Below are 25,320 nucleotides of genomic sequence, written 5' to 3' on the forward strand. Positions count from 1 at the left end.
ACCCACAAAGCCTAACACAGGTCACCAGCCGTGTGGGATCATCCACTAGTGGCTCAGTAAATTTCCTGGTTTTGCTTCCAGCAAGAGAAAAAATCACCATATATCATAGATGCATTTTGTTTAGCAAATTGTGTAGGTCTGACCCATACTACTGATATCAAAATAACCATAAGAAATTCCCCAGAGGAGTGGGGCTGATACCGGTAAGCACAGTGAGCTAAGCATTTTATAAGAATATGCTTCCCCCACACTTTACATAATTTGGAGTAACTGATAACATTATAGCTTACCTATTTTTGGTATGAAAGCTTGCATTTGGTTATTATTATTATTATTATTATATTTTGCATATGTTGTATATCCTGTATACATGTCATAATCAAAATAATTAAAAACAAATATTTGCTAGCAACCATCACAGCACGCTGTTCAGCATAAAGCCCAAAACATCATAATTAAGTATGAATATGTTTTATATGGCATTGGGTGATTTTTTTTAAAAAAAAACATCAGAATCTGAATATCTCTTTCAAAAAAACGCAGCTGCTGAAAACAATTTACAAAAGCAAAGCAAATCTTTGTCAGTACCTGAATGGCAAACTATGTGGGTACTTTTTGAATGTCATTTATTTATTAAGATTTATACACCACTTAATTATTATTATTAAAAACCCTCTAAGCAGTTCATAAAAAGATAAAATTAAGACAGATGTACGGCCATACTTTAGAACATACAAAAGTTAAAATGCTAAATCAGATTAAAAGTATCTCAACTTCATCTCTGGAGGAAATGTAATAGCATATAAATTTAATAAATAAAAAGTTCTGTCTTTGTGCATACCCACAACCCCTACACTTTTTAATAATAAAAAAAACAGCCCTTTGAGATCACCGGCTGCATTTTACAATTCAATATCTTTCTCCTCAGACTTACCTATACCCCTGCAGAGATCTCAGAACTATTATGTTATTTTCCTGCTGCTCAGGAAAAGAGAGTTCTTAACAAATTGCGGTAAATGAATGAGTGGCTATTATATGGCCTGGCTATTAAAGGATTCTGATTGAAGCCTGTTGAGAATGAGTCATCTTTTCCAGTTACCTAAAGACTTCACAGGCAGCCTCCAGAAGAATCTCTGAGTGACTCAGAAGTTTTCATCCCACTATTCAAGCATTTTTTTAAAAGCCAAATGTGCAGAGATTGGGCAGTGTTCATGCTGTATCCAGCCACAAATTGGGGGGGGAAAATGAAAAGCTCAATGCCTAGAATGAGGGCCATATTTGTCACAGGGGGAAAATGTAATAATTGATATACTGGCGGTGGAACAAGGCTTAAAAATAATTCAAGGTTCAGCCCAGTGGAAGCAGCTTCAATCTAAAGCTGAAGAGGCTCTGTACCATTATTATTTTTAAAGGAAGATGCTTGAAGGATCCAGTAGTTGAAGGAGGAGATGGGAGGAGCAGATCAAAATAGGCTGAGAATGTAACAGGATGTGACTAATAAAGATATCTTTAAGAACCTCTGAAATCTAGTTCTCATGGATAAAGGGGTAGATACCAAAACCCTATTCAGTGAGATGTGGGGGTTTTTTTGTGGCATCACAAGGTTGGAGAAGGAGATATTAGACAGTTCAGAGGTCAAATGTGACCAAGACTGCAACTCTAAATAAACGTATAAGGAATAAGACCCACTGAACCCAGGAGGACTTCTTTCTGAACAGTCATGCATAAAACTGCATTGCACAACTGAAGATTAACAGCCAAAGCAATCCAAACCCAGGGCCACAAGCAAGAAAGGTTTTAATGAGAGGTTATTATAATGTTGTATTGATTGCCTTTTAATGTATTTTATTGATTGCACACCACTTTGTGAGGCAATTGGCCTACAAAGTAGTATAGAATTTATTTTTTTTACATAAATGGCCAGAGCAAAACAGGGAGTGGGGAAAGATTATATATATATATATTCTTTTTATATATTTGCTGTGCCAGCTCCAGACTGGTGAAGATGTGGAACTCAAGAATCAAGCCCCTTAGGTGAACCACAGGCTATGGATACATTGATTACTGGTATTCCACTCCAAAAGCCACCAGCGCCTCATATACCAGCCTGCAGCAGAGTCTCATCAGCACCAGTGGCACTCTTCACTGGTGGAGAAAAACATGAGCTCCATCCCCATTCAACCACCAACAGAGAGGCTTAGAATTGCACTCTCAAAAAATTGCTGTTACCCAATTAATCCACTAGATCAGGGTAGGCAACCTGATGTTCTGAACTTCAACTGATAAGTGTGTATAATGAACAAATTATTGCCGGGGTTTTGTTTTGTTTTAAAGAAAAGACTGGGGCAGAGCTCTGCCATGTTGCACAAGACATTAAACTATTGAGTCTATTTAATAGAATAGCAGGGGGTGCACAAAATAGCTTGATTTCTTCATTAAAATTGGTGAAACCGGTTGCTTTGCACAAGGAACAAACGTAGCAGTAGCCTGCCATGTTGATCAGTAGTCCAAAATAATATCCAAACATTCCACCCTGCAACTTGCCCCTTTCCAAAGCAGAAACAATGCACAATTCATCGAGGTGTCAAGTCTTACAACTGAGAACCATGCACACATAAGTCAGATCTCTTGCCTTTAAACAGGAAACCAATTACAGTGTGAGGATCAGGGGTGGTGGGGAGGAAGCATGTGAAATATGGTTACAGAAAATCACAAAAATGCTGTAACTTCTCTAGTTGATAAATGCCCCAAACATGTTGAAATGCAATAAAACGTTAGATTTATTATTATTATTATTATTATTATTATTATTATTATTATTATTATTTCACGTTAAGCAAAATTTTATTTCATTGGTGCTTCTTTCCTGTGATTTTTGTTGTCATTAGCATGAGTGAAATAAGACACATAATGGGAATGTTTTAATGAAGAGAGACAGACACACTACTGCAGCTAAAGAACAGCTGTGGAGGACATATTTTCTAATTCTGCCAGGGCAATGCGGAAAAAAATCCTTTGATAATTCTCATCAGAAAGCAAAACAGTGATCAACAAGTTCATAGAAACTTAGTGATTATTTCTGCTATCACATAAGTATTTTTTTCCCTTTAGTTGCTTTCTGCATATATAGTTCACTGGATATTATAAGAAATCAAGTGTATTCATTCTCTCTAGAAACCCCAGTCTACTTATTTTTAAATCTTTTGCTATAATTTTTGAAAACCTGGCTTTGTCTAGCTTCCAAGAGCACGGAGGACCAAAAATTATGTAAAATGCCTTTGCTATCCTAGGCTCATACTCCGATTTTATATTTAGAGTATGGCTTTAAATAGGAAGTGTTGATAATTTGTTTATTTGCTTCACTACTAGGTGTGGTTGCAGGCAAAATGGAAGTGTATGTTTGTAGGGTTCTAGTTAAGACTGGTCCACATGTGTTAATTCATCACTTGGATGACTAGAACAATGAATGGGCCATCATCACAGATGTGTTGTTTATATGCCAAATAATAAGTAGCAGTGTTATCAACGTTAGTCAAAGTCATCTTTCTTTGGACTGGCGTCTTTGGCATGTATGCCTAGTATGTTCACCCATGTAATTGTTTATAACTATATCATTTAATGTGTTCAACTAGCAAGTTACCCAGAGATATAAGTGTTCCCGAGGAATCATCAAACATGGCACAAATCAAAGAGCAGAGCCTATCCTCTCCTCTCCACTGCCCCACCTACCATCCCTAAACATCATCCTTGACAGATGAGTTTCTAGCCTTACCCCATAGAACCTAGTTATTAGAGAGGTCCTGTTATCCAGTGTCCCTTCCTGTAATACATATTTTAACATCAAAATTGATAATGTTACATTATAAAAGCTGAAATGTCACACACACACACACACGTGCACACAAAAGATGTAAATGTCCATTCAATGTTTTGGGAATCATCAATTGCTTGTTCTTGTTCAATGTGGCCTTGATGTATTGTCCAAGTGTGTCATTGACAAAGTCCAGTAATGGATGTTTGTGCTTTATGTTTTTCTCCATACACGTCTGTTTAGAAATAAAACAAATAAAAAATATCTATCAGCAGATGTAAATAACAAATCCTGATTTTTCCTGATATATGCAGCTCCTCCAAAGTTTGATAGGATATGGCCGAATATATCTTCCCTTGGGGTTTCTAACCCAAATCAAGGTAGGATTCTGTAAAATTCCTACTGGTCTATACTTTTAACTGCTTTCATAGAATCTGAGATGATGGCAAAAAGGACAAAACACATTTTTTTTCCTCTCTTGGGACTAATAAAAAAGTATACTGTCCAAAAACAACTACTGGGAATTATCATAAAAATGAATCGTACATGAAAAGGCTTTATATAACGTGTACAGATCTTCCTCACCAAAGTTATAAGCACTTTTATAGCTTAAATTGAATATGAGTCCCTGGAGAAGACTGGAATTGTATAGGCATCAAGGTTTGCATGATAAATAAGTTTTGAGAAATTTTGAGTGCCAGAGATTTCTTTTGTCTCCATCAAATCATTTCTTAATGTCTCTCTCTTCTGCTTTGTTTTCTTAATTGAAATGAATGTTATTTCGGTTGGTATTCAGAGCTGAGGCTGCATTGAGACAGACTTATGGTGGTGGTAGGAACAGTATTCTCAGGGAATTTCTTTGAACAATGCAGCATCTTCAAAAAGCTGGGGTTTTCTCTTCTCCATTCCCCCCCCCCCCGCAAGAGGTCAAGTCACACTGTAGGTTGATTCCCATATCCCGTATCCTTTTTTGTGTGCTTAAAGTATTACATTTCCACTGGCACTGACAGCAATATTTCTTTCTGAAATCCCTAGTGCACTAGTTTCACATCTGAATTCCAGTGACATTTTCTCACACACACACACACACACACACACACACACACACAATTACTGTCAGACTGTGGCCTGATGATTATTCTGGGAGTATGGTTTTAAAAAAAAGACAATGAAGAACATATATAGTTAAAATGCTATCATTTTAAACATTTGTTCTCCTACAGAGCTTTTATGCAGCAAATTCATTCGGTCAGGTGTAAATGCGTTCATTATATCACATGGAATTATCTTGTTTTCCCTCTTTAAAAGCAAATAATATTGGTCTACAGCTTGCCATCGTTATACACAGGATGTTCCTTTTAAACTCTAATGAATACAGATGGAGGAGGAAATGAGCAAAAGAGGATCCAGGAAATAGCTTCTAAGCTAAAACAAAATGTATTAGCAATTTGTTGGAGAGCTAGATTGGAATGAATGCAGTCCTAGCCCTTGATCATAGTGATGAAATTGAGCCTGCCCTAGATACATACATTACTAACAGCTAGAATTGCCTTAATCATGGAATCCATATTATATTTTACAAGTTTCTTCAAATGTCCCTTGAAGAGGTTACAGTAACCGATCTTTCCTCTACAGCTCTCCATCAAGATTGACACTGAATTTGAGAGCACATTATTTATTTTGTTTTTCACAAGCAATTGACTATTGATGGCATTGAGTGAATTAAGATTCACTTAGCATTTCTAATGGATTTTGTTATTTAACAAATTAATTGCAAAGGGTCTTAGGTTTCAACGTAACTTCCCACTGAATCTTGAGCAACACAGCATTAAGCACTGAGAGGTCAAGCATCAGCTATGATGCTCAGGTAATGATGTAAAATGGGAACAGAACTATCCTTCTCATATAGGGAATAGTTTGCAAATGGTTGCGTGACTAGCTCAGCCCATTAGCAGTTTGTCAGAAAGCAACAGTTACAATTACAATTGCTTATGATAAAGTAGGACGGTCTAAGCATCAAACAACTAAAAAAGCGTGTAATAAGCACTCTCTCTCTCTCTCTCTCTCTCTCTCTCACACACACACACACACACACACACACAGATGGCCAATACTGTTGAAGCTGACAGCCCTGATCGTTTGTTTACCACAGGGTTCCACAAACTTTGGTCTCCAGCTGTTTTGGACTACAACTCCCATCATCCCTAGCTGGCAAGACCAGTGGTAGGGGATGATGGGAATTGTAGTCCAAAAACAGCTGGAGACCGAAATTTCAGAAACCCCGGTTTAGCAGGAGGAAGGAGGCATCTGACTGAATTAGCCCCTTACCCCTCCACTACCAATAGATCTGTTGCCATCAGAACATGTAGTACTGATGACATTTTAGACCACTTATATTTGATGTACAAGCATCTCACATACACATCTGTAACACTACAGTTAGGGGTCTTAGATCCTCCTCCCCCCAGCCTGTTGTATTTTAAAAAGGGGAACATTGGCAGCTATGTTTACATAGCTGTTTATTTGTTTATATATTTTAATAAATTATATATGGATGTTTTATGATGGGCTATATTTGTAATGCCTAATAAAGGTTTGGCAAAGTAAGTTATTGAATATCTCTTGATCAGGGCATGGAAGTACAGCAGAAGTTATGTTATGAAAAAGGAACTGAGAAATCCCAACAACATATTGTGTGTGTGTGTGTGTGTGTGTGTGTGTGTGTGTGTTCAAGGTTTTAATTAACTTTATATTTATAGTAGTGAGGGTTCTCTGAGGTCACCTGTTTAAGCTTCATAGCCAGAATACCTAACTCCTTAGATAAACCTGTTTTATTTTACAAATATATCATACATAAATATCCACATCCAGTATTACCAATAGTGCAATCCTGTACATGTCTATGCAAAAGAAACTCCCATTTAGTTCAAAATATTTACTCCCATGTGAGTTTATATAGGGCTGCAACAAATTCATCTTAGGTTCTGTTTGGTTTTTTAAACTTGTGCCTATATGACAATTTCCTAATCTACTCTTCATTTTTTAAACCTATCCAGTTGCTCCAAAATTAGCTTTGTCTACTGTTTCTTCTGTTCAAGTTGCAAACCACAAAAGAGGTAGGAATTCTTGCATTCATACAGTGGTTTCCTAGTGTTTGCCCTGTGTTGTGTAACAGATTGCACTGTATGAATCTGGAATAAGTGTGATGTGGTGTCTAGTATCATCCCATTAGTGAGCACAAATGAAAGAATTAAGCATTGCTAAGGACATGAACCACAAAAGGGGCACATAAAAATGATTCCTAGGGCTGTGTCATGTTTGTAAGCCACCAGGGATATATTACTGATGAGCAGCCTATACACACACACACACACACACACACATAAAATCACAGCAGCCATATTTTTGACAGAAGTTGGGGGAGGGATGTCCTCTAGATTGTGTTACTAATTTGATACAGTAAATGAGAAACTATAATCCAGTAAAGTACAGGCAAGTGAATCATGCAGAATTGATTCCATTATATGCCTTTGACAATCATTGGGCAGTAGCCAGCTAAGTAGTTCCACTACTACAAGGACTTTTAACTGCACAGTAGAACTTCACCACCTTCCCATCTCTCCACACAACCCCTAAATCTGCTCTGGAGAGTTAGAGGAACCCCTGAACCGATTGAAGGGTTTGAGAGAGAAGAGAGTGCAGTTAAAAGTCCTTGTGGAACTGTTCAGTTGCACTTGAATGTTATAGCCAATATATAACATCCATTCCCCAACCACCACCCCACAGTGAAACTTTCTCACACCTTTTATGGAAACATGGGGTACAGTCCACCAAAAATTATTCTCACACAAAGTACATTGAAATGAATAGTTGCAGCATTTTTTCGGTAGCCACATTTCTTTTCAGTGGAGTTTAACTGATGTGAGCAGTATTGCACCACACACACAATAAACTGCACTCATCTTTTTGGGAAGTTGCTTGAGCATCCTCGGTTGTTTTGCTTAAGCAGAATCGTGTGTTTTCCCCTTGAATTTTGCTTTAAGCAAAATTTGGTGGAAATTCTAGCCTTGAACCTCCTGGTGAACCGGCTGCATCTATTGGATTCCATGTGCCCTGATATGGTTTCAATATTTTATCAAAATAATGGAATTATGTTGACATTTTAAAAGCATAGCACAATTGCCTTGACAGCTCCCAGACAGTCTGTCCCAGCTGAGCATCTGTCATTTATAGACCAGAACTATTTTTGCTATTTTTCACTTCTCAATTTTATTTGTTTAAGCATGTGAACAACACATTGCAATATTTGTGTAAGCCAAGCTATTGTTCTCAATATGTCCTTAGTCATGGGATGAGAGTTGCCAAGGCATATGGGCTGATTAAAACAACAACAACAACCCTTGACCTTTGTTTTGCCCCAGGGGATGGATAAATGACCTACACTACGAACCTGGATTATTTCTAATGTAGAAATTTTAAGTTGATAATGAAAAATATATTTGTTTCCATATTTATATTGTACAAGAGAAGAATAAGAAAGTTTGATATAGTGTGGGGACAGTGGTTTTAAAATGTTTTTTATATCATCATAGGATAGTGTTACTACAATGGTAGCAAGAAATGGAAATGTTCGTTTTTGGGGATTTCCTTCCATTGAGCATTTTCTAGCCCTCCATTGCTGCTTCAGCTGCTAAGCGCAACCTAAAACAGAAGAGGTGGTTCTTCTATAGGAATAACAAAGTATTAAAAGAGGGAAAAGGTGGAACAATATTGCAAGGGATTTATTGCACCTGTAACTTAGTAAAGTGTAACCCTTTGGGAAGTGAGGACCATAGTCTGTTTTGTCCCTGAGCAGCTGCTGCAGTGGACTGAAGGTTATATCTCTGATATAGCTGTGGAAGTGGACCAGAGGCACTGCACATTTTGGAACTCTCACATCCCTCTCCCTTCTGCTGTTTTGAAATTGAAAATCCCAAGTTCCACTCCCCCGCAATGGATTGCTGGAAGGAAAAGTGGAATTAACACACCATTTTTTGTCTGTAATAGTACAACAAACTAAATCAAAAAGCTAGTGAGAAAAGCTGAGCAGAAATCTCAGGGACAATTATGGAGGATGGGGTTAAAATCTGGCACATCCCAAGTGGGGAGAACCATCTATTTTCCTTGGAATTCTTCTGTGGTTGTTCACACCCCTAGTTACCACCACCAGGTTGCTGAAAGAGGCAGCACCAAATTGGGTATGGGGGGGAGTGTCTTTTGTGTCTTCTGGCACTGTGCTGTGTATCAGAATGCTGGGAGATATAAATGGTGGCCTCTTCTAGGTGTCAACAAACTGGGGAGTGGGATTGTAAGTTTACAGATAAAGTTGTGAAATAATAATAAGTTGAATCAGACATACCAACAAGCCATATAATTATAGGTGTATAAAGGTTCTCAGAAGGTTCTATATTCTAAGAAATTAAAATTATATCGAGATTTACCTACAGAATAATGACATTTGCTTGTATAAAGACAAGTCCACAAAATTTCCTTGGTTGCATGGATGGCCAATTCATTTGTCTCATTTCTAGCTCAGTGCTACAGAAACTGCGCAGATAAAAGAAGTTTATGCCTTTCAACTGTTTGTTTTTATCTATTTTGTATCCGGAGTAGGGTGACAGAGCTCTAACATTACCTGTAGACATGCTATTCCAGCAACATCAGGAATTCCCAGTCACATGGGAAAAACCAACAACTTGGTTCTCTTCCACAAAGAGCATCACCTCTTTTGGTAACTGGGGGAACAGTTGTTCCCATTCCCCTAAGGCCATTTCAGAAACAGCTGTAGATGGTATTTGAAGTGGCTGACGGCAGCCTCCCTCTTCACTGTTTCTTCCATGCACCCAAAGCCCCTTTCATGGCACATCTCTGTTGTTCCGGAGCTTCTCTTGAACAATAATAAAATGAGGTCCTTACCTGCTACTGGCCTAGCAAGGATGCAGGTGGTGCTGTGGTCTAAACCAGTGTTCCCCAACCTTGGGCCTCCAGCTGTTTTTGGACTACAATTCCCATCATCCTTGACCACTGGTCTTGCTAGCGAGGGATGATGGGAGTTGTAGTCCAAAAACAGCTGGAGGCCCAAGGTTGGGGAACACTGGTCTAAACCACTGAGCCTCTTGGGCTTGCTGATCGGAAGGTCAGCAGTTTGAATCTGCGGAACGGGGTGAGCTGCTGTTTCTGTGTCCCAGTTCCTGCCAACCTAGCAGTTTGAAAGCATACCAGTGCAAGGAAAGGTAAACGGCTTTTCCATGCACTCTGGCTTCTGGGATGGTGTTCTGTTGCACCAGAAGAAGCGATTTAGTCATGCTGGCCACATGACCCAAAAAGCTGTCTGTGAACAAACGCCGTCTCCCTCAGCATGAAGCGAGATGAGCACCACACCCCATAGTTGCCTTTGGCTGGACTTAACCATCCAAGGGTCAGTTACTCTTCTTCTTTTTACCTTACTGCCCTAGCACAGCAGGTTTTGTAAGTTGTCAGCTGCTAAGAACCATAGAGCTGGACTGTGATATTTTCGCTATCTCCAGTTCCTGATTTAAATATAACACCCACCCCACCCCACCCCCACCGCCCGGTTATCATAGTGGAACTATTCTTTTCTCCCCGCAATATATGGTTTTTTGCTGTAATTATGTAAATGTTATTTGTATGTCAACCAATTACAAAGGAAGTTTAATTGTTTTTCCCTCAGCCTACATCCAAGCACAGCTTGATTATTTCAAGACATGTTCTTTGAATCCAAAGGACACAATCCAGCCATAAAATACTTTTAGGTCCCATTCATTTCAATGGGAGACTTGCCTGGAATATAAGCAAGGAACACAGTGGGAATTAATTTTGAATGAACATGGGAATTACTTCTGAATAAACATGCATAGGATTTCTCTGTAAATCTAACTGGCTGAAATCAATAGAACTTGTTTCATGCTTCACATTGGCTAGATTGTGCCCAAACTGTTTATTTTGGTGATGCAGTTACAATGGTAGCATCACTTCCATTTTTAAAAAAGAATTCACATTATTCATGCCTTATAGTAACAGAGGTTGTATAGTGGTGGTTGTCACTTGTAATGACTGCTATGCTATTTTAGATATTCTAAGCACTATGGAAATTTTTAGTACCTACTCTTTGAAAACAACAACTTTTAACTACCTCTCAATTTAAAATTATGCAACATATTGTTGTTGGTTTGCTGAGTGGTGGAAATTATTTGCAATATGGGCTTAGAGTTTGGCCAATGGGTTTGGCCTGTATGGGTTTAGTGTGAATCATGCCAGAATGACAGGAAATTGCACTATTGTAACAAAAGCCAGATCCCATGGATATTGGAGAAATGAGCATGAAAGTATATTGTGCATTTAATTTGAGGTTAAAATAGGGCAGGTGTATTCTTTTCTGGACAATGTATCTCTTTAAGAGCTTGGACAATAACCCAAGCTCCACAGGTATGCTTAACGTTACAGTGAGGAAAGAAACAACACCTGTTCACTTACATTTTGCTTTGGGACTCTAAAAGGGACATATTACCTGTTTTAGCTAGAAACCTTAGGGCTGAGAGACCTGTGCTGTCAATTCACAGTATTCCTTTATTTCTCCATCATACGTTACCTGAATGTCAAAAGAGCCCCTTTCCTTTGGCTTTGCTAGGTCCTACCCATACTGCTCTGATTTGGTAGTTAAAGGAATATGTCCGGTGTCTGGGTTCTAAAGTGCCTGTCCTTGTAGGACTGCATTGTCATTTTTGCTTAAGAGAAGGCTGGCTTTGATAGGTAAAAGATGCATGGCATGGCCAACCTGATGTGCAGACAACTCTACTTTATGTTGGTGAGGTTTCCCATGAAAGTTCCTCTTGTGGTGAGAGAAACCAATACTGTGAACCTGAAGTGAAAGAGCGAATGTGCGTCAGAAGGGCTTTATTCTTCTTCAGCATGTCCAAAATACTCTTAGTCATGTGCTTGAAAAGTCAGAGTCAGTAATAAAGAGGCAGAGTAGGCGACAGGAGGCAACATTATAATTTGCTGAGCAGCTTTGCCATTTCAAAGATCACGGCCATTAATTAGCAATTGACTTCGTACTTAACAATCCAGTGTTTTCCTCCTAAATGACTCTCTTAAATTCACAAAGGGAAAGAGGTCTGTCATGGAAAACTCCTCCGCCTTTATTACATGCATTAATTCCGTGTCCAGGAGAGGATAGTCATCAGACAGGACTCAATAGCTAAGAGGGGCTCACTGTATTAAAAAAATAAAATAATTCAAGACAACAGCTGCTCAAAGCATAGCTGGAAGGACAGCTCTTCTTTATAAAGCTTCAATTAAGAAATTGAATAATTGATGAAAAACTTTTTTTTTCCTTCCAGGAAGTTCCAGGCTAATGTGGTTGGGGAAAGTTGCCTTGGGTTCTGTTCCATTCTGTTTTTTCCCCCTTCACTGTTACAAGTCTTCCATCTTGATTACAATCAGTATCCAGAAGTTCTCTCCAAGATGGCCAGGGTCATTCAGTCAGGTGAATCAGCTGCTAACCCAGTGATGAGCACGTTGCTTGATATGCCTGTCACCACTGGTGTTATGTACTGAGTTGAATAGGATCCAAACTGCAGCAGTCTGATTGGTCTTAGAACAATAGGATTCAGAATGCAGCAGTCTGATTGGTCCTAGAACAATGCAGCAGTATGATTGGCTGGCAGGAACCACCCAATCATGCTCCAGATAGAAGTGAATCCACAATCTGATTGGCTTACAGTAGAATTCCGGAATTAGCCAATCATGTGCAGCCCATTGTGTAAATAATGTATCTAAAGCAGATACTTTGAGGGGACATTCATTCATTTCCTCCTCACCACTATGAGCTGAATAAAGAGCATGAAATCACTTTGCGACTCTGAGTATATTTCAACTGGTAAAATGCCTCGTAGGAACCTAGGAAGCTGCCATAAACCAAGTCAGACCGTTAGTCCAATGAGTTCAGTCTTGTCTTCGCTGACTAGCTGCAGTGCCTCAACTTCAGACAGGGTTCTCTCCCCACCTGGAGATGGCAGGGATTGAACCTGGGATCTTCTGCACACAAAGCTATCGCTGAGCTTTTGCTCTTCCCCATAAGCACTTAATAAGAGAGTTCCAACTCTCTTGCATTGTCTGTATAGCCATTTCATGTGATAAGCTGACTGTGCAAATGCAGCATTCTTGCCTAATATAGTATGATAAGAGCATGGCTTCATCTAGCTATTTAAATGTAGGCTGCTAATTCTAACTAACACTTAATTTGAAATAAAATATGGGAGTTATCGCAGAGCTGTCAGAATTCTATACTAAAACAAGAAAGAGGAAAATGTTGCAGCTAGTAACTAGCAAGCATAAGATTTTGGTCCAACGCAGCAGAGACATAAATATGAAGGCATTGGGCTACATTTTTCTATCAGGAAGAGGTGATACCTGTCATTTGAATGCCTTGTCCCACTGACAGATTTCTATCTTGCGTTTTCCTTGACTTCTCCATAGCTAAAGAGTTAGTTCACATGTTGAATTTTTACTTTCATGCACCCGGAACCTGGTCTATTGAAGGAAATAAGTCTCCATGATACTCCAGGGCACAAGGTTTACCAAAACAGGCAGTTGCATGTACATCAAGCATCCACTTCCTTCTTTAGCTGTCAAACATCTTCAATCAGTATCCCCTCAGTTCCATTCATCCCGATTCATGGTGGGCATTTTGAGGGGAACAGTCAGTGAACATGTGATGGGAGGCACCACACATTAAGGTGGAAATAAAAGTCATTCACATTCCAAGTGGCAACGCCACTTATACCACACATGTTTGTTTCATTTATTTAAGGATTTCTATCTCATCCTTCTAAGAATTCTCCAGGGCAGATATACAACGTATATAAACAAAATAGAAACAATAAAAAACTAAAGACAATTAAAAATTCATATAAGTATAGCATAAAATCAGATTCTCCAGCAATGAATATGGTTTTAAAGGCCTGGGGAAATGAAAATGATTTCATCTATTGCCAGAAAGATAGCAGAGTCAGTCCCCAACAAATCTCCACAAGGAGAACAGTCCATAACTGGTGCATCACCACCAAAAAGACCCTTCTCACCTCAGGTGGTGGAATACCTAAGGGAAAGTCTCTGAAAACTACCTTAATGTATGTGTAGGCTGAAGTAGAGTCAGGTGAGCTTCAGGTACCCAAGACTTAAGTCATGCACGGCTCAATTCACTAATCCTTTGAACTGAACTAGAAATTGATTGGGAGCCAGTGCAGCTATGTAAGCACTGATGAGGTATGAAACCAATGCCCATTCTCATCATCTTAGTAACTGTATTTTGAACTAACTAAAGACAATCAAAGGCCGCCTCTTATAAAATGCCACAAAGCAATCTAACCAAGAGGTTATAAGAGAATGGATTACTAGGACTAGGCCATGTCTGTCAGAAGGGGTCACAGCTGAAACATGTCAGCTGCAGCAGAGGGCACTCCAATCTGTGGAGGCCACATGGGCTACCAGAGGCAAAGGTGGACTAATAAGCACAGCAAAGCTGCAAATGTGGTCCATCAGGGGGAGGGCAAGCCTATCCACCCAAAAAAGTGCATTTAGCCTTCAACATGTATCATGAGAAATTCCCAATAATGCATTCAGCTTCTGGCAAAATCACCAGGGTTTTTGTATTTATTTATTTTTTTAAAGGAGGCTATGATTGCACATTGTGCAAAAGCCATCCCACAAAACCCATGAAAGGTTTACAGCTGCAAATGCTTCTGCTCCATTAGACCTACAGATTATAATACTACTCTCAGTGCTATGTAATGGATGTCTAATCATTCTAACCTGCCTGAAAAGAGATACCACCTTCATACAGTCAGACATCTGTGGTTGTCCATGTACGCTACTGTAACATTAATTAACATGTTGTGCTGCTGTTCATTCATAATCTATTCATGCTTCATTTATTTTTTTTAAAAAAGAGCATGTGAATTGCTATAACTGCTGCAGAATACCCTTTTGTGTACATTTTTGTTCTTCCTTGCAAGACTGTGAATGCTTCGGCCACTCCAACCGGTGCAGTTACATCGATCTGCTCAGTGCATTCATTTGTGTGAGCTGTAAACACAACACTAGAGGGCAGCACTGTGAGTTGTGCAGGCTGGGCTACTACAGAAATGCTGCGGCAAAACTGGACGATGAAAATGTATGCATAGGTCAGTTTCATTCTAATTCTGGCGTTTCGTTCTCTGCCTTTTTTCAGCTGTTCAGACCTCTTTAGTACAAAAGCGAGACATTTCCAACGTTTCTCTTCGTTGTACCAGCTGAGCCAGAGTGAGCGTATTCAATGGAGAATCCGCACACCTTACATGCATTTGTTGTAAGCCTTAAGCGTCTAGTTTGAATAAGGGCTACACAGGGTTGTGATGGCCATCCTCAATATTTTAGACATTTCCCCCCTTCAAAAAAACCACACCTTGATATTGCCAATTGCTCTAGGTCTAGACCCCTAAGAAATCACCAGTTCCCAACAATGCATCCAAAACCCACCATTACAGCCATTGAAACACCAGCACGAGATTCCATTGGATAATCTATGTAACTGGATCAAAAATTACAGGATTCACAGATCACAGCACCCACCCATATGTAGCCCAGTACATATAATAGAGTGCAGGTCTTTAGGACCCATAGGTGGGCATAAGACCATGCTAAGTGGGTCATACCAAAGCATGACTCCTCAACCAAGCCTGGAGACTGCAGCTCCTCTCCCCCCCCCCTTATGTTAAGAGCGTTTCCTCCCCACATTGTCCCTCCCAGCCTTACTGCCATTTCCTCCCCACTCCCTACTGGGAACATGCTGCCTGGCTATCCATCCCATTTTCCATGGCCCCAGAATGGGTTGTGGCAGGATGCCCAGAAGCCATGGGATACCTCTCCATAGAAAAGAGGGGCTGGTATTGTTTCTGTTGATGGCACTGGTGGGGCACTCGCTCAGGGCAGGAATGAATCCAGGCATCCCCAGTTCTAGAGAGCAAGCCTTCAAATGTGAGGGTTTGCTCACTAGTAAGGACTGCTACTCCACTGAACACTTGACTTGGAGTAGAAGGGTTGGACAGGAACAGCAGGGGATCCCACTTGAGCTTAATGGGCAACCATGCCTAAGATATTCAATTTTGGGGGTGCCCTCTATTTTGGGTCCAGTCCCCTTGAGATTTTTATAGTTCCCCATCACCTTTGATTATGAGCATGGGTAGATTTCTCTTGCTGCAGCTAGATTTCCAGAGGAGGGTTCCTTGGGGAGTAAAAGCTACTTGGGTTCAGCTATGGTAGGACTTTCCTTTTTCCTTTTTACTCTCAGTTTAAAGTTAGTGCATAGGTGTTGTACTGTTGTCACTTGCAGTCCAATTTTCTGAAGACACTCTCCAGTATACAATTGTGGGGCTTTACTGCCAAGAAAATGTGCCCATATAGGATTGTGACTTTACAGCCTGATTTGGATTGCTATGTGTTTACTGGAGAGCAGGTCTCACAGGATTATTGAAGAGTTTCAGTCAAATCATTTGTTCATTGAGGAGTAAGATTGCAATGCCGATCCCGCTGACCTGGGAATATGCCCCATTGAATTCAGCAGGGCTTCCTTCTGAGTAGACATGGCTAGGGATTCACTGCAATGCTTGCTTTATACACTGACTAGGCAGCCAGGCATCTTGCACATTCAGGCCTCTTATGCACCTGCCCCCTGCCTGCCAATAATACTTAGAAGTAAGGTCAATTTAGTTAAATGGGACTTACTCCCTATTCAGTGGCTGAGGACAGCAGCAAACAATTGCTGTGTAGATTAGGTTGTGAGGTTACTGAAGCATTTTGATTTATTCTGTGTACATTTGATTTCAGGCACATTGATACAAGGAGAGGACAGATAGGGAGGTGGTTCTGAGAGGGGGGAAATTCATCTACTGAAGCTGACAAAAAAAGTAAAGAAGGAAAGGGAGCAGAGACTCAGCTCTCCAGATTAATTCGTTAATCTTAAATTAATATGCAGATCTAATGCATGTCTACTCAGAAGTAAGGCCCATTTATTTTAATGGGACTTATTCTCAAATAAGCATGCAACTTTAGTATGTCAGGGTTGATTTGGAATGCAAATTAGCTTTATTTAGTTGATTTTTAAAAAAAGAATTATAAGATGGCAACACTTTGCAAATTAAGGGGGGGGGATGGTTGTTGTTTTGAAATGACAACTCTTACGTTGATTCAGTGAGGGAGAATCTGGGGAGTTCCTTCAAATCATCATCCAACACGGGGGCAACAAAGAACACCTAATATCTGTATTAGGTTCTGAGGGTGCTGAGCCTCCCTGAGAAATCCTGCTCATTTTTATTTCAGGCAAGTTGACGTTAGGAAGGGGACAAAGGGCACAGAGAAATGAATTAAAGGTGGCAGAGAAGGTGACACAAGCTGGAAGAAAGTGAGGAAAGAAAAAGCCAAAAACGAGAGGGAGGGAGAAATGTAATAGTGAGCAGGTAAAATGAAGTAAAAGGAAGAAAGTTTGAGAAGGTGAAGAGAATGTAGAAGATGGCATGTGCAGAGAGAAAGAGGAAACAGACAGATTGTGAAAGGTGGTGACAACAGATAAAGTACTGAGAAAGTGCAAGGAGGAGGCAAAGAGGAGATGGAAGAAGAGAGGAGAGGAAAACAGAAGCAGTGCAGGTGATGGAGGACAAAAAGTGCAAGAAGGTAGGGAGAGAAAAAGGCAGCAACAAGGGATAGAGAAATAAAGGAGGTGACTCATTTTATTGGAAGTGATAGAAATACTTTTTTGGTAACAAAACACAAGCATGAATGACTGTGCTGGCTTGTCCTCTTGCTCAGTATTGACCACAGCCCCTACCCCTGAATTAAAAAATTACCCGGAAATCAAAGACCAGGATACAACTATTAAAAGGGTTCAAAAGTTTGACCAACAATATAGGAAATATTGGTTCACTTTTATTGGAAAAAAAGAATAGCATGCTGATACCCCAGGGTTTGATATGTGGTGAGATACTAGCACTATTAAATATAAATCAAAAGTGAAAATGTGAAAGTGGATCCCATGTTCTTAAAGTGTGTCTTCAGTTTGGACTGGTTGAAGACCCCTGTAATAGAGCAGTCACAGAATATGGAACTGATTTAATTCCAGTAAATTCCATTGTATGAATGAGAAATCTGCTCAAACCTACAGAATCTGAAAACTTTATTAGCATCTAGGTATTCAAGAGCAGTGTTGGTACTCCTTGTTTCTGTTCCCTTATTGATACGTGTAAACATACGCAGGAATGTTCAAAAGCAAAGTAAGATTGACCACAGGAAAATATCAGGCGTAAAGACCAGCTGCACAAAATAATGAAAAGAATGATTTTAAAATATGCCACAATATGCGCTCCTGTAAACCACAAAAAGGTGGAAATTGGCAGCTATTTTCCATTGTAGAGTAGATTTCCCCGGAACAAGTTTGTTCACACAGCCCAATGCATACTAGATTCCATAGGTTGCAATGCTTTAGACAAAACCTCAATCATAGATCAAGATTACTGAAAACTGAGCTTTGCCCAAATACAAATGTAGAGAATTTCACAAAATAGGGCCACTTCAGGTGTGATGAACTTTCAACACACACCATCCACATGCAGGAAACTCACCTCCAGTTAACACACTCCTAGCTTTTTACCACAACTCAGCAGGGTACCAACTGTGCATAGAACACGAAAAAGAAAAATCTGTATTTAGGATCTGTAATAATGTACACATAGAGTTCATGCAATTTCCTGCACAGAAGAGTTGTCCATGTAGGAAATAAATCCTAAACCAGCCCTTTAGACCAGAATATAGTTCATAAATTGGACTGACCAAACCAAATTCAGCCTACCAGTTCTGTATTGTAGGCTGCCAGGGGATTGATAGCCCTATTTTTTTAATTTTTGCAGCACAGCATTATTATAACTGTTGCTGTTGATACTGTTTTTTACTTTATTATCCCACATTTTTGTCCATAGTAGGCTGTCATGCATTGTTGGGTTACAAATTCTGCAAGACTGCCATAAGGTCATGAAGTTAAATGTGTTTTCCTAATCAGCTATCAACTCCAGCTCCTTGCCAATGCACGATTCTGTGCACATAAACTATAGGTGGTACTTGTTTGCCAATTCCTTCCTTCAAATAGAACATCATTAGTCAAGTACAATATACTGCATAGTCTCAAAAAAAATAATGTTACACTACAGCAACAACCATTTCCTTCAGACATTGTTTAGGGAGCATCATTGTCAATTTCCCAGATCAACATTTATCATAAATATAGCCTCACTCTATGGTCATTAGCTACCAAATTGTCTTAAAACCATGATCTGCTGAGGAGGTTCTATGTTGTTTTTTAATTGCACATCTGAGACCCCTGTATTGTATTACTTAAACAAACAATTTTTTGTGCTTGGATTAGAATTTCCTCTACCCACCACAATGCCTTCTATCATTTATACAGAGAGATTTTTATTTTATTTTAGCAATTTAAAGTATATTTTGTGCAATAGAAATACAACAGATCCACGTTAATCTAAAATTTTTAAATAATCAGGATAGGGTGAGGTGTCAATCACAACTTATTTTGCTCTCATGCACAATGTTTCAAATACCTTATTTCATAAATGAATACAGCATCCAGAAACATGCATGGACATACAATATAACGCTCGCATCCCTTTTAAAGTCATTTGGTGCTAAGTGAAACGAAAAGATTGATTCCTTTGAACTTAATTATGCTGCACTAATACTAACTACGTGTGTATGACAAGTAACAAGACAGCCGCTCATACTGCCCTGCTCAATACAATTAACACATCCGACAAGTGCAGGTCTTTTAAACAGAGCATCATCTGCTAATTAGTGCTTGATAGAGACAAGGAATTATCTTTCTGATATCAGAAGTATGTGTCTGGCTTCAGAGATCTGTGAGAAAGGTGCCTCATGCAGTGGTGCCTCGCAAGACGAAATTAATCCGTTCTGCGAGTCTCTTCGTCTTGCGGTTTTTTCGTCTTGCGAAGCACGGCTATTAGCGGCTTAGCAGCTATTAGCGGCTTAGCGGCTATTAACGGCTTAGCGGCTTTAAGAAAAAGGAAACAAACTCGCAGGAACTCGCAAGACGTTTCATCTTGCGAAGCAAGCCCATAGGGAAATTCGTCTTGCGAAGCGACTCAAAAAACGGAAAACCCTTTCGTCTAGCGAGTTTTTCGTCTTGCGAGGCACCACTGTATTTTCCTCCTTTTGAACTGGAAACGGGCAGGAGAAAAGGGCACCAGTACCCCAGCTGGTAGAGTCTGAGGGGGCTCATTTAGAGCAGCTCTCTGAAGCAGGAGGGCAACCAATTGCCTATGTAAGAGTTTCGGATCAAGGCCAGCAGGGAACCTAACTATTTGTAAAGCTAAAGAACTGGCTGGACTTTGAAAAAGCCAGCTTGGAAGGAAAGAGAGATAGACACTTGAGTGCACCAGTGGCAGGAACCTGGTCTTCCAGACAGTGCTTTACTGAGAAGTGCCAGGGCTCAACTCTATCTGGAAATCATAGCTTGGGGCCCCCTTTCTTGAACACATGGAGATGTTGGCCCAGCTCCCACAAAAATCACCACCCTTCGATGATGGAGAAACTTTCTCCTTACTGTCTTCAGCAACCTAGGCAACAGAAGCAAATTTTTTTTTAGGTTCCAGTGGTACCTGGGTTTTTGCATTCTGATTAGGCCCGTCGAGTGATTGTATTTAACTGTTTCTCATTGGCTTCTGCACTTACAGTCGTGTACAGAAGATCCATGATCCTGATCCTATCTATGTGCATGTTTGCATTCATGGGGAAAGCATTAGTATGAAACAGGTTGCAACAGATTTATAGCCACAGCATTGTCATCGTCCCCCGATTGTGCTCACACTTTCCTCTTGCCATATCACATGACTTGCTGCAGCGGTGTGTAGGTTAATGTTCGGGGGGTACCTCCTGGCTGCAAAGGGGTAACCCCAGAACAGTAATTTATATGGAGATGCAGTGGGCAGCCTCAGCACAGATAATTTGGTTTGCGTTTCTCCGCAAAGCCAGAACAGCAAAATGTGCAAGCAGCATTTGAAGGTGCATAGGAGCAATTAGTTGTGTGATTGATTTCTTCTGCTGCACAGGAAGGTATCTTGTGTCACACTAAGAGGCCTCATTTGACAGTTCAGGAATGATCAGCCATGCTGCATATGTGGGCAGCATGTCCAGTCCTTAATACTTCCTTGGCACATAACTCACTTTGCACGAGTGAAATCTGCCTGGGGCTGGATCTAGACATGTCAAAGAAGCGTTTCAGTTAAATGCGTTGTAAACTTTGAGAAATCGGGTTGGCAAAAAAAGGAACTCCACATCACCATCTGGTGTCACAGTGTTAGACTACAACACATAAAAAATGCTCTTTCTTTGCCAATGTAGCTGAATCCAAGGTGAAATACTAACACCATTGAAGTCAATGCCAAACTTTTGTTGACTTTGGCAATGACAGAATTTCTCCCTCCATTTGTTAAACGAGGTAAAGGCCAATCAGCTCTTATTTCCATGTAAACATCTGACTTAAAATCCCTTTATCCACCTCTGACAACCTTGGTTCTGAAGCCATTTAAAAGTAAGTTCTGAATATCAATTTAATTCAGAATTGTCCCTTTTTTCTCCTGTGACATACCACATGGTTGGATGCCTTTGCCAAGGGCAAAATTCTCAGTAACTTTGTTAATGTATTGCAGATAACCAACTGACAGGATTATCATTATTTCAATTGGCACATTTTTCCAAACCACCACCAATAGCACTAGCCTACCTTCCTTTGGAAATGCCATTTGCAATTTGTAAGGATTGAAATCCTGAGCAATAGATGCAATATTTGCTACTCAAAACATTTTCCCCTTAAGCTTCTCCTCCCCCACCCCCCATTTCTATTTGCCATGTTAAAATATTCTCAGTTTCCCCCTCCTGTTTTGTCATTTCTGATCTCACGGATTCATAATGAAATCCCAGGGAACAAATCTAAATGGAATGATTAAAAGAAAAAATAGAGCTGTTCACGCAGCATGGTCTCTAAATTCAAAAAGAAATACTCGCACTCTTTGCATTTGATAGCAGATATCAGGGGTGTTGGGAAAGTTATTATTAACTTGAAGTCTCAATTCTATCTACACAAGTGTATCTGCAATCAAAGTCAGATCCTCAAGGAACTACCAGAAGTGCAAACAACAAGATAAACAAGGCAAGGATATATAGGGAAGATGCAAATCACATAGCATTCCAGACATTGACAACCTGATTTATATATATATGAAAAATAATGATTTGCAATAGAATCATACAATTGGAAGATACCTAGTTGGTCATCTAATCAGAGGCAGCAACCAGCCTCTGCTTAAACACCCCCAGCATGTATACACTGAAGCCCCAGGCCAAATCTGACTCCCCAGTTGCCAACCAGGAAAGGAAAAAAAACATGAACAGAGTGTGACTGCACTGCATGTATAGACTTGCCAGCAGCCTACTTGGGGGAGTGTGAGTGGTAATCTGGCCTGCCATTATTACAGCAGCACCCCCACCCTTCCTGCAACAAAGCACTCCAGAGATTTAGAACCAATAGGGGTGCGAGATGAGAACATACATTTCCTAGAAATAAAATATGAAAACAAAATAGGTTCAATAAAACTGATCCATTGGTTTTTATAAGAGACACCTTATCACAAAAATTCATATGGTCAAAGTTTGTGCATTTCACATCTGTATGTTTTTACATTCAATGTGGTAACAAAAATGACAGGCTTGGGTTTAAGTTATTATTGGCCAAGGCTCTGGGAGACTCTCATTCATCTGCTGCCCATTGAGTTCTCTCAAGTAGGATATTGTGGCATAACTTAAAAGGTGTACTAACATTGCAGGAGAAGAAAAAATACAGCCTGTAAACTCCAGTCACTAAAATGCCATGAATAAATTAAGCTGATGCCCATAAACATAAAGGAAGACTGCCTTGGAAATTAGTAAAGTGCATTTATGTTGCCATTTAGAAAATATTCAGCATCAAGTGTGGAGTCTTACCTATTTTAATAATTTAAAGCGAGCTTTAACTTGATGGTCTATTGATGTTTCCTGAAATAGCAAGCTGTCTTAACGTTCATTAAAATGATATAAAAATGCGAAGAACAAGTTGTAAGCGCTGTCACCGTTAGTTACTTCTGAGGACTTCATTCTTCGCTTTATTTCTGCTAATTTTCTGCTCATACCACCATGGAAATGTGTCATTAAGGGTGGTATCCCAACTAAACAGTTCCACTAATGCAAGTACTTTTGGAATCTAGGAAGCCAGACAGTTAGTCCAGCTTGCTTGCTTGCTTGCTTGCTTACTGCCTGGTAGTGGCTCTCTGTCATTTTCAAGGCAGAAGGTCTCTCCTAGCTCTACCTAGAGATGCCAGGGATTTAATTTAGGACCCTCTGCATGCAAAGGACATGCTGAGACCCTTCTGGAGGGCTGGAGAAGACCTCAGAAAGCCTCAGGATAAATGGAGGGAGCAAAGTTTCATTGCACAGCAAAAGTCAATTACACTAGTAGAACTGCTTAACTGAATAACCACCCTAAATGTATAGCAGTAGTCTTCAGTAGTTCAAGCAGGGACCCACCTTTAATCAAAAACTGCAACACAGGACCCACTTTCAATCTTTTTATCATATATTTCTCACTTCTCCTTTGTCATTTTCTTTTTTTAAAGTAACCCCCCCCCCAAAAAAAAAAATTGTGGTGTGTTGTAATAGAGTCATTGCTGGGATCCACCTTGGATTGGGGATATGACTCAGTTATGGATCCCTTTGCATTAGTTGAACACTGATACTCTCAGTGCTTCCCAATCTTGGATCGCCAGCTATTTTTGGACTACAACTCCCATCATCCCTAGCTAACAGGATCAGCGGTCAGGGATGATGGGAATTGTAGTCAAAAAAAAAAACAGCTGAAGACCCAAGTTTGGGAAACCCCGTTCTAAACCAATGAGCAAGTGGACTTTCCAGCAGTCTGCCGTTATCAAACCATCTTCCTTTATGGTTAAACTTGGCCGCTGTTACCCCTATCAGTAATGAATGACTTTTAATCTTGTACCCCTCTACCAAGTTCATATGTGTTGTCTTGTTTCTGCAGAATGTAACTGTAGCCGTTTTGGCTCAGTCCATGATCGCTGTAATGAAAGAGGAATTTGTGAGTGTAAGCAGGGAGCAACAGGGCCTAAGTGTGATAAGTGTCTGCGGGGATATAACTGGCACAACCAGGGTTGTCAATGTAAGTAACTGCCCTACATCTGCCCTCCTCCTCCCCCCCTTCCCCCCACCCTTTGCTGCCTGCGCTTCTCTGTGCCAATGTGTGCAGTCCCTCAGCACTTTTTTTTTTAAAAAAAGAAGAGAAACCTTTCTGCAAGGTCTCAAAACTCCTTCAGCCTGAAGTTTAATGAAAGCACTCAAAAGGTAGCAAATTGGCTGTGCAATTTCTTTCGTTTCAACATTCTGCGTATGTGTAGTGCCCTCTCCCTTTCCTTCTGCTAATGCCTGGAGAAACCTTTAACTAAGATAGCACATATATGCACCTTGTCAGCTACAATCAACTAAAGTATGATGAGCTGTATCACCAGTGGCTGGGTTCTAAAGGCATATTGAAAACAGAAAGGTGAGAAGAATTGTGCATGTACGTTTATTTCGTTGCATTGCCCTTTCCTAGACCCTAGAAATTTTAATATATTGAGCTGTGACTTTATGTAACAGGCTTAGGGAACCTCCAGGTGTTGCTGGTCTTCCACTGCCAACAGCCCCAGCCAGCATGGCCAGTGGTCTGGAATGATGGGAATTGTAGTCCACCAACATCTGGAAGGGCACAGTTTCCCTCTCCATGCTCTACAAAACCCTAACTGTGGATGTTCTGGTTTACGATATATTATCTAACCATTCAAAACCCAATACTAAGAAATGTGACAAAGTTCGTTTGAACTGTAGGAGAGAAATCTATGTAGCAAATCTTTTTCTGGATTGCTCCAATAATACAGTGCTACTTGTTCATTTTTCCAATAGAGCAGGAGTGGGAAATGTGTGGTTTCCCCCCTGTTGAGGGTTTGCAGTCACTTGGGAGAGAGGGTAATCTACTTGGGGGGTGGTTGTCACATGCAAACACTGAACAGAATGGAAGCCATTGGAAGGCATTGACAAAGGTCACACACCATATTTAATGGGGCATAAGTCATGGTAATTTGTTAAGGGTGCTGAGAGGCATTAGGATGGGGACACCTCACAGAGCCACAATTCCCAGCACCCTCAATGAACTACAGTTCCCAGGATCCTTTGGGGGAAGCCATGACTGTTAAAAGTGGTAAAATTGTGCTTTCAGTGTATATGGATGTGACCAAAGCCTGGAAGGAGCC

General features: G+C 40.1%; 1 protein-coding gene across 12 annotated transcripts in view; it reads left to right on the forward strand.

Moving 5' to 3' along the window:
- Positions 1-25,320, forward strand: part of NTNG1 (netrin G1) — a 217,757-nt gene that overhangs the window by 167,654 nt on the left and 24,783 nt on the right. For 2 of the 12 annotated variants that reach the window (XM_083511106.1, XM_083511110.1), the window contains exons 6-9: positions 4,126-4,191; positions 6,868-6,927; positions 14,887-15,054; positions 24,057-24,194. The exons of 1 other annotated variant lie outside the window; for it this stretch is intronic. In XM_083511106.1, coding sequence (XP_083367232.1) covers positions 4,126-4,191; positions 6,868-6,927; positions 14,887-15,054; positions 24,057-24,194 — 432 coding nt within the window. The remainder of the gene's footprint in view (positions 1-4,125; positions 4,192-6,867; positions 6,928-14,886; positions 15,055-24,056; positions 24,195-25,320) is intronic. 9 more of the 12 variants (XM_083511111.1, XM_083511113.1, XM_083511114.1 and 6 more) reach the window with 9 other exon arrangements.

This window comes from Podarcis liolepis (genome assembly GCF_965112155.1).
Source record: "Podarcis liolepis genome assembly, chromosome: 6".
Lineage (NCBI taxonomy): Eukaryota > Metazoa > Chordata > Lepidosauria > Squamata > Lacertidae > Podarcis > Podarcis liolepis.